The sequence below is a fragment of the Salvelinus namaycush genome, chromosome 33 (assembly GCF_016432855.1).
Source record: "Salvelinus namaycush isolate Seneca chromosome 33, SaNama_1.0, whole genome shotgun sequence".
Classification (NCBI taxonomy): domain Eukaryota; kingdom Metazoa; phylum Chordata; class Actinopteri; order Salmoniformes; family Salmonidae; genus Salvelinus; species Salvelinus namaycush.
The window spans coordinates 19138545-19154422 of record NC_052339.1 but is presented as its reverse complement, the minus strand read 5'-3'; the positions used below and the strand labels follow the sequence as shown (position 1 = coordinate 19154422).

General features: G+C 43.3%; 1 protein-coding gene across 1 annotated transcript in view; it reads right to left on the bottom strand.

Annotated features, from left to right (window-relative positions):
• Nucleotides 1-15878, bottom strand: part of LOC120027783 (semaphorin-5A-like) — a 208194-nt gene that overhangs the window by 68803 nt on the left and 123513 nt on the right. The window contains exon 12 of the mRNA XM_038972811.1: nucleotides 15011-15128. Coding sequence (XP_038828739.1) covers nucleotides 15011-15128 — 118 coding nt within the window. The remainder of the gene's footprint in view (nucleotides 1-15010; nucleotides 15129-15878) is intronic.

The window sequence follows — 15878 nt, the reverse complement described above, 5'->3', positions numbered from 1 at the left end:
ACAATAAAAATTAACAGTAAACATTTCACTCACAGAATATTAAGTCTATATACAGTGTTGTAACAATGTGCAAATAATTAAAGTACAAAAGGGAAAATAAATACACATAAATATATGTTGTATTTACAATGGTGTTTGTTCTTCATTGGTTGCCCGTTTCTTGTGGAATCAGGTCACAAATATTGCTACTGTGATGGCACACTGTGGTATTTGTTTGTTTTCAAATTCTTTGTGGATCTGTGTAATCTGAGGGAAATATGTGTCTCTAATATGGTCATACATTTGGCAGGAGGTTAGGAAGTGCAGCTCAGTTTCCACCTCATTTTGTGGACAGTGTGCACATAGCCTGTCTTCTCTTGAGAGCCAGGTCTGCCTACGGCGGCCTTTCTCAATTGCAAGGCTATGCTCACTGAGTCTGTACACAGTCAGATTTCCTTAAGATCGGGTCAGTCACAGTGGTCAGGTATTCTGCCACTGTGTACTCTCTGTTTAGGGCCAAATAGCATTCTATTTTGCTCTGTTTTTTTCTTTCCAATGTGTCAAGTAATATTTTTGTTTTCTCATGATTAGTTGGGTCTAATTGTGTTGCTGTCCTGGAGCTCTGTGGGGTCTGTTTGTGTTTGCTTAGGGGACTCTTCTCCAGGTTAATTTCTCTGTAAGTGATGGCTTTGTTATGGAAGGTTTGGAAATCGCTTCCTTTTAGGTGGTTGTGGAATTGAAAACGTCTCTTGTCTAGATTTTGATAATTAGGGGTTTCGGCCTAAAACTGCTCTGCATGCATTAGTTGGTGTTTTACGTTGTACACAGAGGATATTTTTACAGAATTCTGCATGCAGAGTCTCAATTTGGTTTTTGTCCCATTTTGTGAATTCTTGGTTGGTGAGCAGACCTGTGTCTCAGATTGTTCACAGCTTTGTGGAAGTTACCTGTGGCGCTGATGTTTAGGTCGAGGTATGTATCGTTTTTTGTGTGCTCTAGGGGAACGGTGTCTAGATGGTATTTGTATTTGTGGTCCTGGCGACTGGACCATTTTTGGAACACCATTATTTTTGTCTTACTGAGATTTACTGTCATGGCACAAGTATGGCAGAATCTGTGCAGAAGATCTAGGTGCTGCTGTGAGCCCTCCTTGGTTGGGGACAGAAGCACCAGATCATCAGCAAACAGTAGACATTTGACTTCAGATTCTAGTAGGGTGAGGCCGGGTACTGCAGACTGTTATAGTGCCGTCGCCAATTCGTTGATATATATGTTGAAGAGGGTGGGGCTTAAGCTGCATCCCTGTCTCACCCCACGGCCCTGTGGAAAGTAATGCGTGTGTGTACATGGATTTTATAATGTTGTATGTTTTTCCCCCAACACCACTTTCAATCAATTTGTATAGCAGACCCTCATGCCAAATTGAGTCAAAGGCTTTTTTGAAATCAATAAAGCATGAGAAAACTTTGCCTTTGTTTTGGTTTGTTTGTTTGTCAATTAGGGTGTGCAGGGTGAATACGTGGTCTGGAATATCTACAGCCTAAGAGATGTTAGTCCTTTTTGTTGTGCCAGAACTTCCGGGGTTTTCCACTCCTCCTCCCGGTCACCGAGCTTTAGTAAACCCGCTGCCATCAGTCGCTTCTGCAGGATGGCCGATTGAACCGATCTCAAAAGGATGACTGAATTGTGGAAGATAGGCTCCTCCCACACCGACAGCCCAGGCTCCACACCCCCTTCTCGTGTGGTCCTTAGCAGCTGCCAGGCCCTCAGAACCGCTGAGAAAAAAATCTGAGAGACCTGCTGTACTCAGCCTCTCCAGCCTCATGAGGAAGAGCTGCCAGTCCAACCCTAATCCACCAGCTCTCCTCAGCAGCACGCATGCTGGTTCTCTCCATCCGACCTCAGTATGGTACAGCAGTCTCTGCGACGCCTATAGTCGGAATGCAGCCACCCTGCTCTCCAGTTCCACCAGGCCCTGTCCTCCTTCGTGGAGTGCCAGTGATGGCCTGACCAGAAAAAAATCCACCAGCTTGCATTGCAGATCTTCGATCAGACCGGCAGGGGGGGTTGAGGACAGCCAGTTTATACCACAGGGAGGATGCTACCAGGTTGTTGATTATCAGCACCCTCCCGCTATATGACACTTGGGACAGGAGCCACCTGGCCAGTCTTGACACCACTGCCTGTGAAAGCCACTCCCAGTTCTTCTTGACCCACCTCTGTGAGCCCAGGTACACCCCCAAAATGTTAAGCCCTTCACAACCCTCTGCAAACTCCCTGGAAGCAGGGGGGGGGGGGGGCTATCTCTCCATGCCCCACATAATAGAGCTTTGCTCTTGCCCCAGTTCACCTTAGCTGACAAAGCTCCCTCGTATACCTTCAGACTAGTCTCTAGTGCCTGCATATCCTGCCCATCCCTGACCATCACAGAAACGTCATCTGCATACGCCGACACTGATATGCCTGTCCAGCACATTCCCTGCAGTCTCCTGCGTAGGAGGCCCAAAAAAGGCTCAATGGCTAGTGTATATAACTGCCCAGATAGAGGGAATCATTGTCTAATGCCCTGTCTCACCCAGAATGGCCTACTGAGCCCCACTCCCACCTTGACCATACATGACGCCCCAGCATTCAACATCTTCACACAAGCCAAAAACCTTTCCCCAAACTCAAACATCACATTAAACAGATTATCATGGTCCGCTCTATCAAAAGCCTTCTCTTGGTCTAAAGAGACCAGTTCACATTAGAATTAAACTCTTGATAAGTCCAACTTGTCCCTGATTAAGGACAAGTTGTCCGTGATTGAGCGACCCGGTACGCAATAAGTCTGGTCCTTGTGTACTATAGTCTTTATTATTCCCCAGAATTTTTAAATAAAACTCCACTGGGAGTCCTTCGACCCCCAGTGCTCGGCCGGGGGACATCTTGGTTATGGCCTCTGCCAGTTCATGGGACAACAGGGGAATGTCCATTTCATTCATCAGTGCCAGAGAGAGCTTAGGGAGTTCTGCAAACAAAACCTGACCACACAATTCTGCCCTATACAACTCAGTATAAAACTCCACAGTCCGCTCCCGCATCTCCCCCACCACAGAGGTCACCCGCTCATCCGACAGCCGCAGACAATGCATACCCTTGGCTTCACCGCTCTGTCTTTCCAAACCAAAGAAGAAGGAGCTGGGAGCATGGAGAACCTAGCTCTTACAAGTGCTCCCTTTGCTTTAACCTTGAAAAAACTGCCAAGGTCCCTACATAATTCAGCTAAATTAGCCTGGAGGCCTACATTGCCTTGCCCCACCAGCTCTACCTCCACTCCACTGATACTACGCTCGAGTTCCCCCAATACTCTCCTAGCCTCTGAGGATGAGAGAGCTGTATACTGTTGACAGAAAAGCTGAATTTGGACTTTTCCCACATCCCATCATTGACTCAGACTCCTCTCTGTGCTGCCCACAACTTTCCCAAAAAGTCTGGAAACCTGAGCAAAAACTGGCATCTTGTAAAAGCTTTACATTAAACTTCCAATAGGATGCCTACAGAGGCCCTGGTTAAATAGACAGCCGAGCCACGGTTATGTGGTGATCCGAAAAACCCACCGGGAGAATGGTAGTGCCCAACAGCCTATTGCTCTGATCTAGTCTGGCTACTTTCACCCTAGTCCCAAAGACCTTCACCCATGTATACTGTCTTGTGTTGGGATGTCTAGATCTCCAAACATCCACCAGGTCAAACTGCTTAATGATGTTGCTTAACACCCCCACAAAGGTATCCTACCATACCTTTGTCTGTACATTATACCTTGAAGCTATTTTATTGCCCCCAGAAACCTCCTTTTACACTCTGTTCCGGACGTTCTAGATGACCAATTCTCATAGCTTTTAGCCGTACCCTTATCCTACTCCTCCTCTGTTCCTCTGATGATGTAGAGGTGAATCCAGGCCCTGCAGTGCCTAGCTCCACTCCTATTCCCCAGGCGCTCTCTTTTGATGACTTCTGTAATCGTAATAGCCTTGGTTTCATGCATGTTAACATTAGAAGCCTCCTCCCTAAGTTTGTTTTATTCACTGCTTTAGCATACACTGCCAACCCGGATGTTCTAGCCGTGTCTGAATTCTGGCTTAGGAAGACCACCAAAAATTCTGAAATCTCCATTCCTAACTACAACATTTTCAGACAAGATAGAACGGCCAAGGGGAGCGGTGTTGCAATCTACTGCAAAGATAGCCTGCAGAGTTCTGTCCTACTATCCAGGTCTGTACCCATGCAATTTGAACTTCTACTTTTAAAAATCCACCTCTCTAAAAACAAGTCGCTCACCGTTGCCGCCTGTTATAGACCACCCTCTGTCCCCAGCTGTGCTCTGGACACCATATGTGAACTGATTGCCCTCCATCTATCTTCTGAGCTCGTGCTGCTAGGCGACCTAAACTGGAACATGCTTAACACCCCAGCCATCCTACAATCTAAGCTTGATGCCCTCAATCTCACACAAATTATCAATGAACCTACCAGGTACCACCCCAAAGCCGTAAACACGGTCACCATCATAGATATCATCCTAACCAACTTGCCCTCTAAATACACCTCTGCTGTTTTCAACCAAGATCTCAGCGATCACTGCCTCATTGCCTGCATCCGTAATGGGTCAGAGGTCAAACGACCTCCACTCATCACAGTCAAACGCTCCCTGAAACACTTCAGCGAGCAGGCCTTTCTAATCGACCTGGCCGGGGTATCCTGGAAGGATATTGAGCTCATCCCGTCAGTAAAGGATGCCTGGTTATTTTTTTAAAATGCCTTCCTCACCATCTTAAATAAGCATGCCCCATTCAAGACATTTAGAACCAGGAACAGATATAGCCCTTGGTTCTCTCCTGACCTGACTGCCCTTAACCAACACAAAAACATCCTATGGCGTTCTGCATTAGCATCGAACAGCCCCCGTGATATGCAACTTTTCAGGGAAGCTAGAAACCAATATACACAGGCAGTTAGAAATGCCAAGGCTAGCTTTTTTAAGCAGAAATTTGCTTCCTGCAACACAAACTCAAAAAAGTTCTGGGACACTGTAAAGTCCATGGAGAATAAGAACACCTCCTCCCAGCTGCCGACTGCACTGAGGACAGGAAACACTGTCACCACCGATAAATCCACTATAATTGAGAATTTCAAAAAACATTTTTCTACGGTTGGCCATGCTTTCCACCTGGCTAACCCTACCCCGGTCAACAGCACTGTACCCCCCACAGCAACTCGCTCAAGCGTTCCCCATTTCTCCTTCTCCCAAATCCAGTCAGCTGATGTTCTGAAAGAGCTGCAAAATCTGGACACCTACAAATCAGCTGGGCAAGACAATCTGGACCCTTTCTTTCTAAAATTATCTGCCGAAATTGTTGCAACCCCTATTACTAGCCTGTTCAACCTCTCTTTCGTGTCATCTGAGATTCCCAAAGATTGGAAAGCAACTGCAGTCATCCCCCTCTTCAAAGGGGGGGGACACTCTTGACCCAAACTGCTACAGACCTATATCTATCCTACCCTGCCTTTCTAAGGTCTTCGAAAGCCAAGTCAACAAACAGATTACCGACCATTTCGAATCCCACCATACCTTCTCCGCTATGCAATCTGGTTTCAGAGCTGGTCATGGGTGCACCTCAGCCACGCTCATGGTCCCAAACGATATCCTAACCGCCATCGATAAGAAACAATACTGTGCAGCCGTATTCATTGACCTGGCCAAGGCTTTCGACTCTGTCAATCACCACATCCTCATCGGCAGACCCGATAGCCTTGGTTTCTCAAATGATTGCCTCGCCTGGTTCACCAACTACTTCTATGATAGAGTTCAGTGTGTCAAATCGGAGGGCCTGTTGTCCGGGCCTCTGGCAGTCTCTATGGGGGTGCCACACGGTTCAATTCTTGGACCGACTCTCTTCTCTGTATACATCAATGATGTCGCTCTTGCTGCTGGTGAGTCTCTGATCCACCTCTACGCAGACGACACCATTCTGTATACTTCCGGCCCTTCTTTGGACACTGTGTTAACAACCCTCCAGACGAGCTTCAATGCCATACAACTCTCCTTCCGTGGCCTCCAATTGCTCTTAAATATAAGGAAAACTAAATGCATGCTCTTCAACCAATCGCTGCCTGCACCTGCCCGCCCGTCCAACATCACTACTCTGGACGGTTCTGACTTAGAATATGTGGACAACTACAAATACCTAGGTGTCTGGTTAGACTGTAAACTCTCCTTCCAGACTCACATCAAACATCTCCAATCCAAAGTTACATCTAGAATTGGCTTCCTTTTTCGCAACAAAGCATCCTTCACTCATGCTGCCAAACATACCCTTGTAAAACTGACCATCCTACCGATCCTCGACTTGGGCGATGTCATTTACAAAATAGCCTCCAATACCCTACTCAATAAATTGGATGCAGTCTATCACAGTGCCATCCGTTTTGTCACCAAAGCCCCATATACTACCCACCACTGCGACCTGTACGCTCTCGTTGGCTGGCCCTCGCTTCATACTCGTCGCCAAACCCACTGGCTTCAGGTCATCTACAAGACCCTGCTAGGTAAAGTTCCCTCTTTATCTTAGCTCGCTGGTCACCATAGCAGCACCCACCTGTAGCACGCGCTCCAGCAGGTATATTTCTCTGGTCACCCCCAAAACCAATTCTTCCTTTGGCCGCCTCTCCTTCCAGTTCTCTGCTGCCAATGACTGGAATGAACTACAAAAATCTCTGAAACTGGAAACACTTATCTCCCTCACTAGCTTTAAGCACTAGCTGTCAGGGCAGCTCACAGAATACTGCACCTGTACATAGCCCATCTATAATTTAGCCCAAACAACTACCTCTCCCCGTACTACATTCTTCCACTGCAAATCTACCATTCCAGTGTTTTACTTGCTATATTATATTTACTTCGCCACCATGGCCTTTTTTTTGCCTTTACCTCCCTTATCTCACCTCATTTGCTCACATTGTATAGACTTATTTTTCTACTGTATTATTGACTGTATGTTTGTTTTACTCCATGTGTAACTCTGTGTTGTTGTATGTGTCGAACTGCTTTGCTTTATCTTGGCCAGGTCGCAATTGTAAATGAGAACTTGTTCTCAACTTGCTTACCTGGTAAATAAATAAAAAAATATAGCAGGGGTGGGCAACTCCAGTCCTCAAGGGCCTGATTGGTGTTACACTTTTTCTCCATCCCTAGCAAACACAGCTGATTAACTTCTTATGGCTGAAGGGGCAGTATTGAGTAGCTTGGATGAAAGGTGCACAGAGGTGCCCATATTAAACGGCCTGCTCCTCAGTCCCAGTTGCTAATATATGCATTATTCATATTGGATAGAAAACACTCTGAAGTTTCTAAAACTGTTTAAATTACCGTAATTGCTGGACTATTAAGCGCACCTGAATATAAGCCGCAACCAATGAATTTAAAAAAAAAATGTATTTTGTACATAAATAAGACGCACGTGTCTATAAGCCGCAGTTGCCTACCGGTACATTGAAACAAATGAACTTTACACAGCCTTTAAACGAAACACGGCTTGTAACAAAAATAAATAGGCTTTAACGAAACACGGCTTGTAACAAAAATAAATAGGCTTTAACGAAACAGGCTTGTAACATTTTTTTTTTTTTTAAATAGCAGTAAACAGTAGCCTACCAAGAAAGTCCTTGGTCACTATCTTCCTCCTGTGCACTGAAACCACTGAAGTCATCTCCTTTGGTGTCGGAGTTGAATAGCCTCAGAATTGCTTCATCCGATGTTGGATCGTTTTCATTGTCGCTCTCCTCACTTTCATCCGGAGGCAAATTCCCCGCTGAGCTCATGCTGCCCTCTTCAATACGCAGCAGCTCCACGCTGTCAGGACCCACTGGCAGACTTGACCATAAGTCGCTCTTCGCATGCGGCCCGTTTTAGTGAAGGATTTCTCCCCACTTGTCATCCAAGCCTCATTTTCTAGTTCGGGCCATCTGCTTTTCTTTCCTCTGAAAGCTTTTGTTGTCTTTTTGCACTAAGTCAGTTTCTCAAGCTGCTGTTTCCAACGTCTTATCATCGACTCATTAAGGCCAAGCTCCCGTGCAGCAGCTCTATTTCCTTTTCCAACAGCCAGATCGATCGCCTTCAAATTGAAAGCTGCATCATATGCATTTCTCCGTGTCTTTGCCATGATGAGGGTGACAAAATGACTACCGTAATCAGAATGATGGAAAGTTTGAGCGCGCTCGATTTACGTCACATTATGTGACGGTGCTCAGTTTTTTGGCGGCATGAATTTGTGAAAGCGGGAAAAATCCATAAATTAGCCGCGTCATTGTATAAAGCGCAAGGTTCATAGCGTGGGAAAAAAGTAGCGGCTTATAGTCCGGAAATTACGGCATGTCTGTGAGTATAACAGAACTCACATGGCAGGCAAAAACCTGAGAAGTTCCACTTCCTGTTTGTATTTTTTCTGGGGGTGCCAATTTTCAACCAAGCTCTCATTGAAATCACAGCGAGATATTGATGTTTTCACTTCCTACGGCTTCCACTAGATGTCAACAGTCAATAGAACTTTGTCTGATGAATCTAATGTGAAGGGGGGCCGAAGGAGACAGGAATTAGTGACCACTGCCAGGAGGTGATCACGCATTGAACACGCGTGTTCACGTGAGAGTCAGCTCCGTTCCATCGGTCAACTGAAGTCGATGAAATTCTCCGGTTGGAACGTTATTCAAGATGTATGTTAACAACATTCTAAAGATTGATTCAGTACATCGTTTGACATGTTTCTACTGACTGTAACGGAACTTTTGGACATTTAGTCACGTTATAGTGGACGGTAGTGAACGCGCTTTGGGTTTGGCGTTTGGTAAACATGTCCAAAGTAGCTAATTTGACATAAATAACGGACATTAACGAACAAATCAAGCATTTATTGTGGACCTGGGATTCCTAGGACTGCATTCTGATGAAGTTCATCAAAGGTAAGGAAACATTTATCATGTATTTTCTGGTTTCTGTTGAGTCCAACATGGCGGCTAATGTGGCTATTGTTCTGAGCTCCGTCTCAGATTATTGCATGGTTTATTTTTCCGTAAAGTTTTTTTGAAATCTGACACAGCGGTTGCATTAAGGAGAGGTATATCTATAATTCCATGTGTATAACTTGTATTATCATCTACATTTATGATGAGTATTTCTGTTGAAACGATGTGGCTATGCAAAATGACTTGATGTTTTTGCAACTAGTGAATCTAACGCGTCAATGTAAACTCAGATTTTTTTATATAAATATGAACTTAATCAAACAAAACATGCATGTATTGTGTAAAATGAAGTCCTATGAGTGTCATCTGATGAGGATAATCAAAGGTTAGTGATTAATTTTCTCTATTTCTGGTTTTTGTGAAAGCTATATTTCGCTGGAAAAATGGCTGTGCTTATTGTGGTTTTGTGGTGACCTAACATAATCGTTTGTAGTGCTTTCGCTGAAAAACATATTTGAAATCGGACACTTTGGTGGGATTAACAACAAGATTACCTTTAAAATGATATAAGACAAATCTATGTTTGAGGAATTTTAATTATGAGATTTCTGCTTTTTGAATTTGGCGCCCTGCACTTTCACTCGCTGTAGTCATATCATCCCGGTAGCGGGATGGCAGCCATAAAAGGTTAATCAAATTGCATTCTAAACTGAAGACCATGATTAGGTCATTATTGGAGTCAGGTGTGTTAGCTGGGGCTGGGGCAAAACTGTGACACCAATCAAGCCCTCGAGGACTGAAATTGCCCACCCCTGATCTATAGCATGACTAGGCCCAGCCTCTGCTGCCTGCGTCTCATGGCACCTGCACGTTGACCTCGATTTCCCCCACTGGTGGGTGTACCCTCACCTTGTCTATGGCCTTTATGCGGGCACTTAACTTTTTATGGCTGCAGGGGCAGTATTGAGTAGCTCTGATTAAAGGTGCCCATTTCAAACGGCCTCGTACTCAATTCTTGCTTGTACAATATGCATATTATTATTACTATTGGATAGAAAACACTCTCTAGTTTCTAAAACCGTTTGAATTATATCTGTGAGTCAAACAGAACTCATTTGGCACAAACTTCCTGACCAGGAAGTGGAAAGTCTGAAATCGAGGCTCTGTTCTTCTTCCTGCCTATACATGGGCATGATACGTAAGAGTCTACGTGCACTTCATAGACCTTCCCCTGGATGTCAAGAGGCTGTGAGAGAAGAAATGTTGTGTTTATCTTGGTCTGAATTGGAATACAAGCTCTTTGTATGACGTGTCCCTCATTTCCGGTACTCTTGGGAGCGCGAGGTGGACAGTGGGATTGCCTTCTGTTTAGCTGCCGTTATGGACGACTACTATCTCCGGCTCTGATTTTATTTGATACATGTGACCATATCATCGTAAAGTATGTTTTTTCAATATAGTTTAATCAGATTATTGAAATTTTTTCGGGAGTTTTGCCGTGTTCCGTTCTCTGACTTTGTTGACGATGGAGAGATCCGTGCCACTTGGCTAGTGCGCGTGCTAAATGAAGAGGGAAAGTTGCCATTCTAAATCCAAACAACGACTGTTCTGGACAAAGGACACCTTGTCCAACATTCTGATGGAAGATCAGCAAAAGTAAGAAACATTTTATGATGCTATTTCATATATCTGTCGTAGATATGAACTAGTAGTCGGCGCCCAAGTGTTTCTGGCTATTGTGCTAAGCTAATATAACGCTACATTTTGTTTTCGCTGTAAAACACTTAATAAATCGGAAATATTGGCTGGAATCACAAGATGCCTGTCTTTCATTGTACACTATGTATTTTTCAGAAATGTTTTATGATGAGTAATTAGGTATTTGACGTTGGTGTCTGTAAGTTTTATGGCTGCTTTCGGTGCAATTTCTGATTGTAGCTGCAATGTAAACTATGATTTATACCTGAAATATGCACATTTTTCTAACAAAACATATGCTATACAATAAATATGTTATCAGACTGTCATCTGATGAAGTTGTTTCTTGGTTAGTGGCTATTTATATCTTTATTTGGTCGAATTTGTGATAGCTACTGATGGAGTAAAAAACTGGTGGAGTAAAAAAAGTGGTGTCTTTTGCTAACGTGGTTAGCTAATAGATTTACATATTGTGTCTTCCCTGTAAAACATTTTAAAAATCGGACATGTTGGCTGGATTCACAAGATGTGTACCTTTCATATGCTGTATTGGACTTGTTAATGTGTGAAAGTTAAATATTTAAAAAATATATATTTTGAATTTCGCGCCCTGCACTTGAGCTGGCTGTTGTCATAAGTGTACCGACGTCGGGCTTGCAGCCATAAGAAGTTAACGCTCTTATGTCCCAAATCCCCAAAGCACCGTAGACTATCTGTGCTGGCCAACCCCGCGTAGAGCCCCTCCCCATGCCTCACTTTAAAATGCACATTTAAATGTTGCTCATTGTTATTCAGAAACATGAACACTTTCCTCTGGAACAAAACAACATGCTTAACGGCATCTTCTGAAAATCTGCTGACAGTACACAAAAAATTCTACTTACCAAACCGACTCAACTCTTCACGTATCTGATCATCCGTAATAAACTGAGGCAGATTCGCAACTACCACCCTAGTTGAAGGAGGCGAAAGAGGAGAAATCGGCACCAACACATCTCTTACAAATATTCCACTAGCAATCAGCATACCCAACAAATGTACTCTTTTCATGAACACAACCACCTCTTTGTTCATTCTGGATGCGGAATAGATTCAGCTCCTACCTTTTCGTCGACCGTGAGCAGATCCTCCATCTTAACTCCAACCTCAGGAACACACCTGGATCCATGCTGTAACAACAGTGTTTCTTACGAGCTAGGCTGCGAAGCAATCGTGCACACCACACCGTTCAAAACCCCAGGAAACTAAAGCTCTGTCCTCTTCCTCCCTAACTTAAAACAAAAAAACAATGGGTACGGCTAAACTAACAGTGCGTTAACCCTCCACCATAGAAAATAAAAATGTAAAGAAAAGACCAAGGAAAGAATCAAGAAAATGTCTACTGTTTGCTGATGATCTAGTGCTTCTGTCCCCAACAAAGGAGGGCCTACAGCAGCACCTAGATCTTCTGGACAGATTATGTAAGACAAAAATAATGGTGTTCCAAAAAAGGTCCAATTGCCAGGACCACGAATACAAATTCCATCTAGACACTGTTGCCCTAGAGCATACAAAAAACTATACATACCTCAACCTAAACACCATAGGTAATTTCCACAAAGCTGTGAACGATTTGAGAGACAATGCAAGAAGGGCCTTCTATGCCATAAAAAGCAACATAAAATTCTACATACCAATTTGGAGCTGGCTAAAAATACTTGAATCAGTTATAGAATCCATTGTCCTTTATGGTTGTGAGGTCTGGGGTCCACTCACCAACCAATAATTCACAAAATGGGACAAACACCAAATTGAGAGAAAGTATGCAGAATTCTGCAAAAATATCCTCTGTGTACAACGTAGAACACCAACTAATGCATGCAGAGCAGAATTAGGCCGATACCCGCTAATTATCAAAATCCAGAAAGAGACGTTAAATTCTTCAACCACCTTAAAGGAAGCGATTCCCAAACCTTCTATAACAAAGCCATCACCTACAGAGAAAATAACCTGGAGAAGAGCCCCTTAAGCAAGCTGGTCCTGGGGCTCAAGCTGGTCCTGGGGCTCAACCAAATCATTCGAAAATAAAAAAGATAATTACTTGACACATTGGAAAGAATTTACGGGGAAAAAACAGAGCAAACTAGAATGCTATTTGGCCCTAAACAGAGAGTACACAGTGGCAGAATACCTGACCACCGTGACTGACCCAAAATGAAGGAAATCTTTGAAAGGTACAAACTCAGTGAGCATAGCCTTGCACAAGAAACGGGCAACCAGTGAAGAACAAACACCATTCTAAATACAACCTATATTTATGTTTATTTATTTTCCCTTTTGTACTTTAACTATTTGCACATCATTATAACACTGTACACAGTCATAATATGACATTTGAAATGTCTTTATTCTTTTGGAACTTTTGTGAGTGTAAAGTTCACTGTTCATTTTTTATTGTTTATTTTACTTTGTTTATTATCTATTTCACTTGCTTTGGCAATGTAAACTAATGTTTCCCATGCCAATAAATCCCTTAAATTGAAATTGAATGAAGAAAGGGAGAGAGAGAGAGCTATATTGAATCTCTATTAGAAGATATTAACATCCTCTTTTATTGTAAGACTGATAAAGAAGTGTGTAATCTGCTAATGAAATTAAAGGTTAGAATAGAGGGATGGACAAAATAGTGATATTTAGCTGCCGTGGCAAGGGGAGCTAGATAAAACAATTGTTTGTGAAAAAAAGTGTTTGTATTTAATATACACTTGGGAACATCACATCAATAATAATTTATAATTTCACGGCCTCAGTGTAATTGTATCAGCAGACATTTCTATTGTTTCTCACTTATAAGATGAAGTGCATTGTTTTATTCTTGGGTTTGAAATGTGCTGTAGAGGGGGAAGGAACAGAATGGTTCCATTCCATTTCAGTTTCCGTTAGTTAAAAGCACAAGGCGAATAGAATGCTTCCATTCTATTTCAGTTCCATTTGTACTTTTAATGCCTAAAAGACACATTCGGTGAACATGGTGACTAAGATTTATTTTACTTCACCAAAAACACACCTCTTTTCTATATTGTTTATTTCCACAGGGAGTCCAGTCCCAAACACCAGATGGTTTTGTGAATAGGTTGGTAAAGCTGTCTCCTTTCTACCAACTCACTGTGGTACACATTACACCTTGGAACAAGATCCTATCCAAATCTTAACCACAAAAACATGTAAAATATGACTTCATCCCTCCTCTAAGTTCTCGGAAAGTTCAGTTCCATGTTAAAGAAACCATGTTAATCACAAAAGCCGATTAGAGTAATGTATGGGAAATAAATCTACGCAGCTTCACAAAAGCGTCATTGACTTTGCAGTCATTTTGTCCCCAATATTCCAGTCCTGTCCAACAGTTACGTGCATTTGGACTGCTAGTTGTCAGTCTGCTTTAATAGCCATGGAAGTCCTACAATAATAACCAAATGGATCACAGTTTGTCTGGGCAACACAGGACTCCATTGTTCCGCTGGCTAGCAGGTCGTTATTGGAACAGAATTTTTTCTCATTTTCAAATACTGGCTATATAAAGGTTACATAAGCAAATACACGCTCCCTTATTGTCTTTGGCAATTGTGTCTGAGCAAATAAAAGGCGCTAAGAATAGCCAGAGCACAGGCGACGACACCTGTAATAGTGTCTGTGTTTACACTGTCTTTTAGTTGACTATTATGTAATCAGAAGGAGACAGCCAGTGCTCTCTGATCAGTAGAGAGTGCTCCTTAGGTCTGTCGGTGAACTTGAAAGATTCTGGATAAGTAATGATTTGGTGTGTGTGTGTGTGTGTGTGTGTGTGTGTGTGTGTGTGTGTGTGTGTGTGTGTGTGTGTGTGTGTGTGTGTGTGTGTGTGTGTGTGTGTGTGTGTGTTCGCCAACAAATGCAGTGGGCTGTCTAGTAGTGCCAAATAACCTGTTGAACATGAAACCACATGCAAGACTAGACCAGCACTCAACACTGCCAATGGTCACCGCCCAAGAATAGATGTCTGTCAGATACACGTCAATTACCGTTTCATTAAGCGGGGTCGCCGTGAAATCAATCCCCCGGAATTGGGAGTGGACAGAATGAATGGGGCGAACTGTTGCGAATTAGCTAATGATCGCAAAGACAGGGGAGATTGATTGAGGCTTTGCTGGGGAGAGAATGCATTTCTCTTTGTGTGTGTGTGTGTGTGTGTGTGTGTGTGTGTGTGTGTGTGTGTGTGTGTGTGTGTGTGTGTGTGTGTGTGTGTGTGTGTGTGTGTGTGTGTGTGTGTGTGTGTGTGTGTGTGCGTGCGTGTATGGTACAGTGCATTCTGGGTACTCACAGGGCACTTAGTGATGCTCTGTTCCCATTGGCTCATGCTGACGCTCTCCTCCAGTGTGGTGCACTTCCTCAACACCAGGTCCCAGCCACAATACGGGTCCCTCGCCCCCACACACGCCCTGACAGAGAGGAGACATATTGACTGATTAATTGATTCATATATTAATTAGTGAGAGAAAAGGTGAGAGGGTGTGAAAAGGTTATTCCTCAGTCATGTTCTGATCTGTAAAATTTTAGGAATAAGCATGACTATCACAAACTATTATCACAGTACAGATTTGTCATGGGACCAGTCTAATACCAGCTCAACCCCCTTCTGGCTTTTCCAGGTCTCTGTTTAGGAGGCGTAGAGGTTTCCAGCACAATAAAGTACCTGATGTCTCCTCTTCTGTCATGCAAATAAGAGAGCCGTGTCACAACCTACACTCATCTCTGAGACACAGACAGATGGTATTAGCTATAGTAATAGTCTGTCGAATATAATAGTGATAGATTGTGTACTGACACACACTCGCACGTCTGTCAGAAGAGAAAAAATAACAGTTTATAATCTACTCAGGTGTTACTGACCCAGGTGTTACCCTCCATCTCTAAATCTAAACCAGAGAATAACTTAAGTCTTTGTGAGATGAAAATTGCAGATTGGTTTTCACCTATTTGCTGTGGTTTCTCCAAATCTCTTCATTGGAGTCTGTCTTTGTAAATCATGCATTGCGTCCGAAATGGCACCCTGTTCATATAGTGCACTATTTTTGACCAGAGCCCTATCAAACGTAGTGCACTAAATAGGGAATAGGGTGCCATTTAATACACAGTAAGTCTTTGTGAATCATGTGTCTACTGTTATCCTTGGCACTGTGTTCATATCC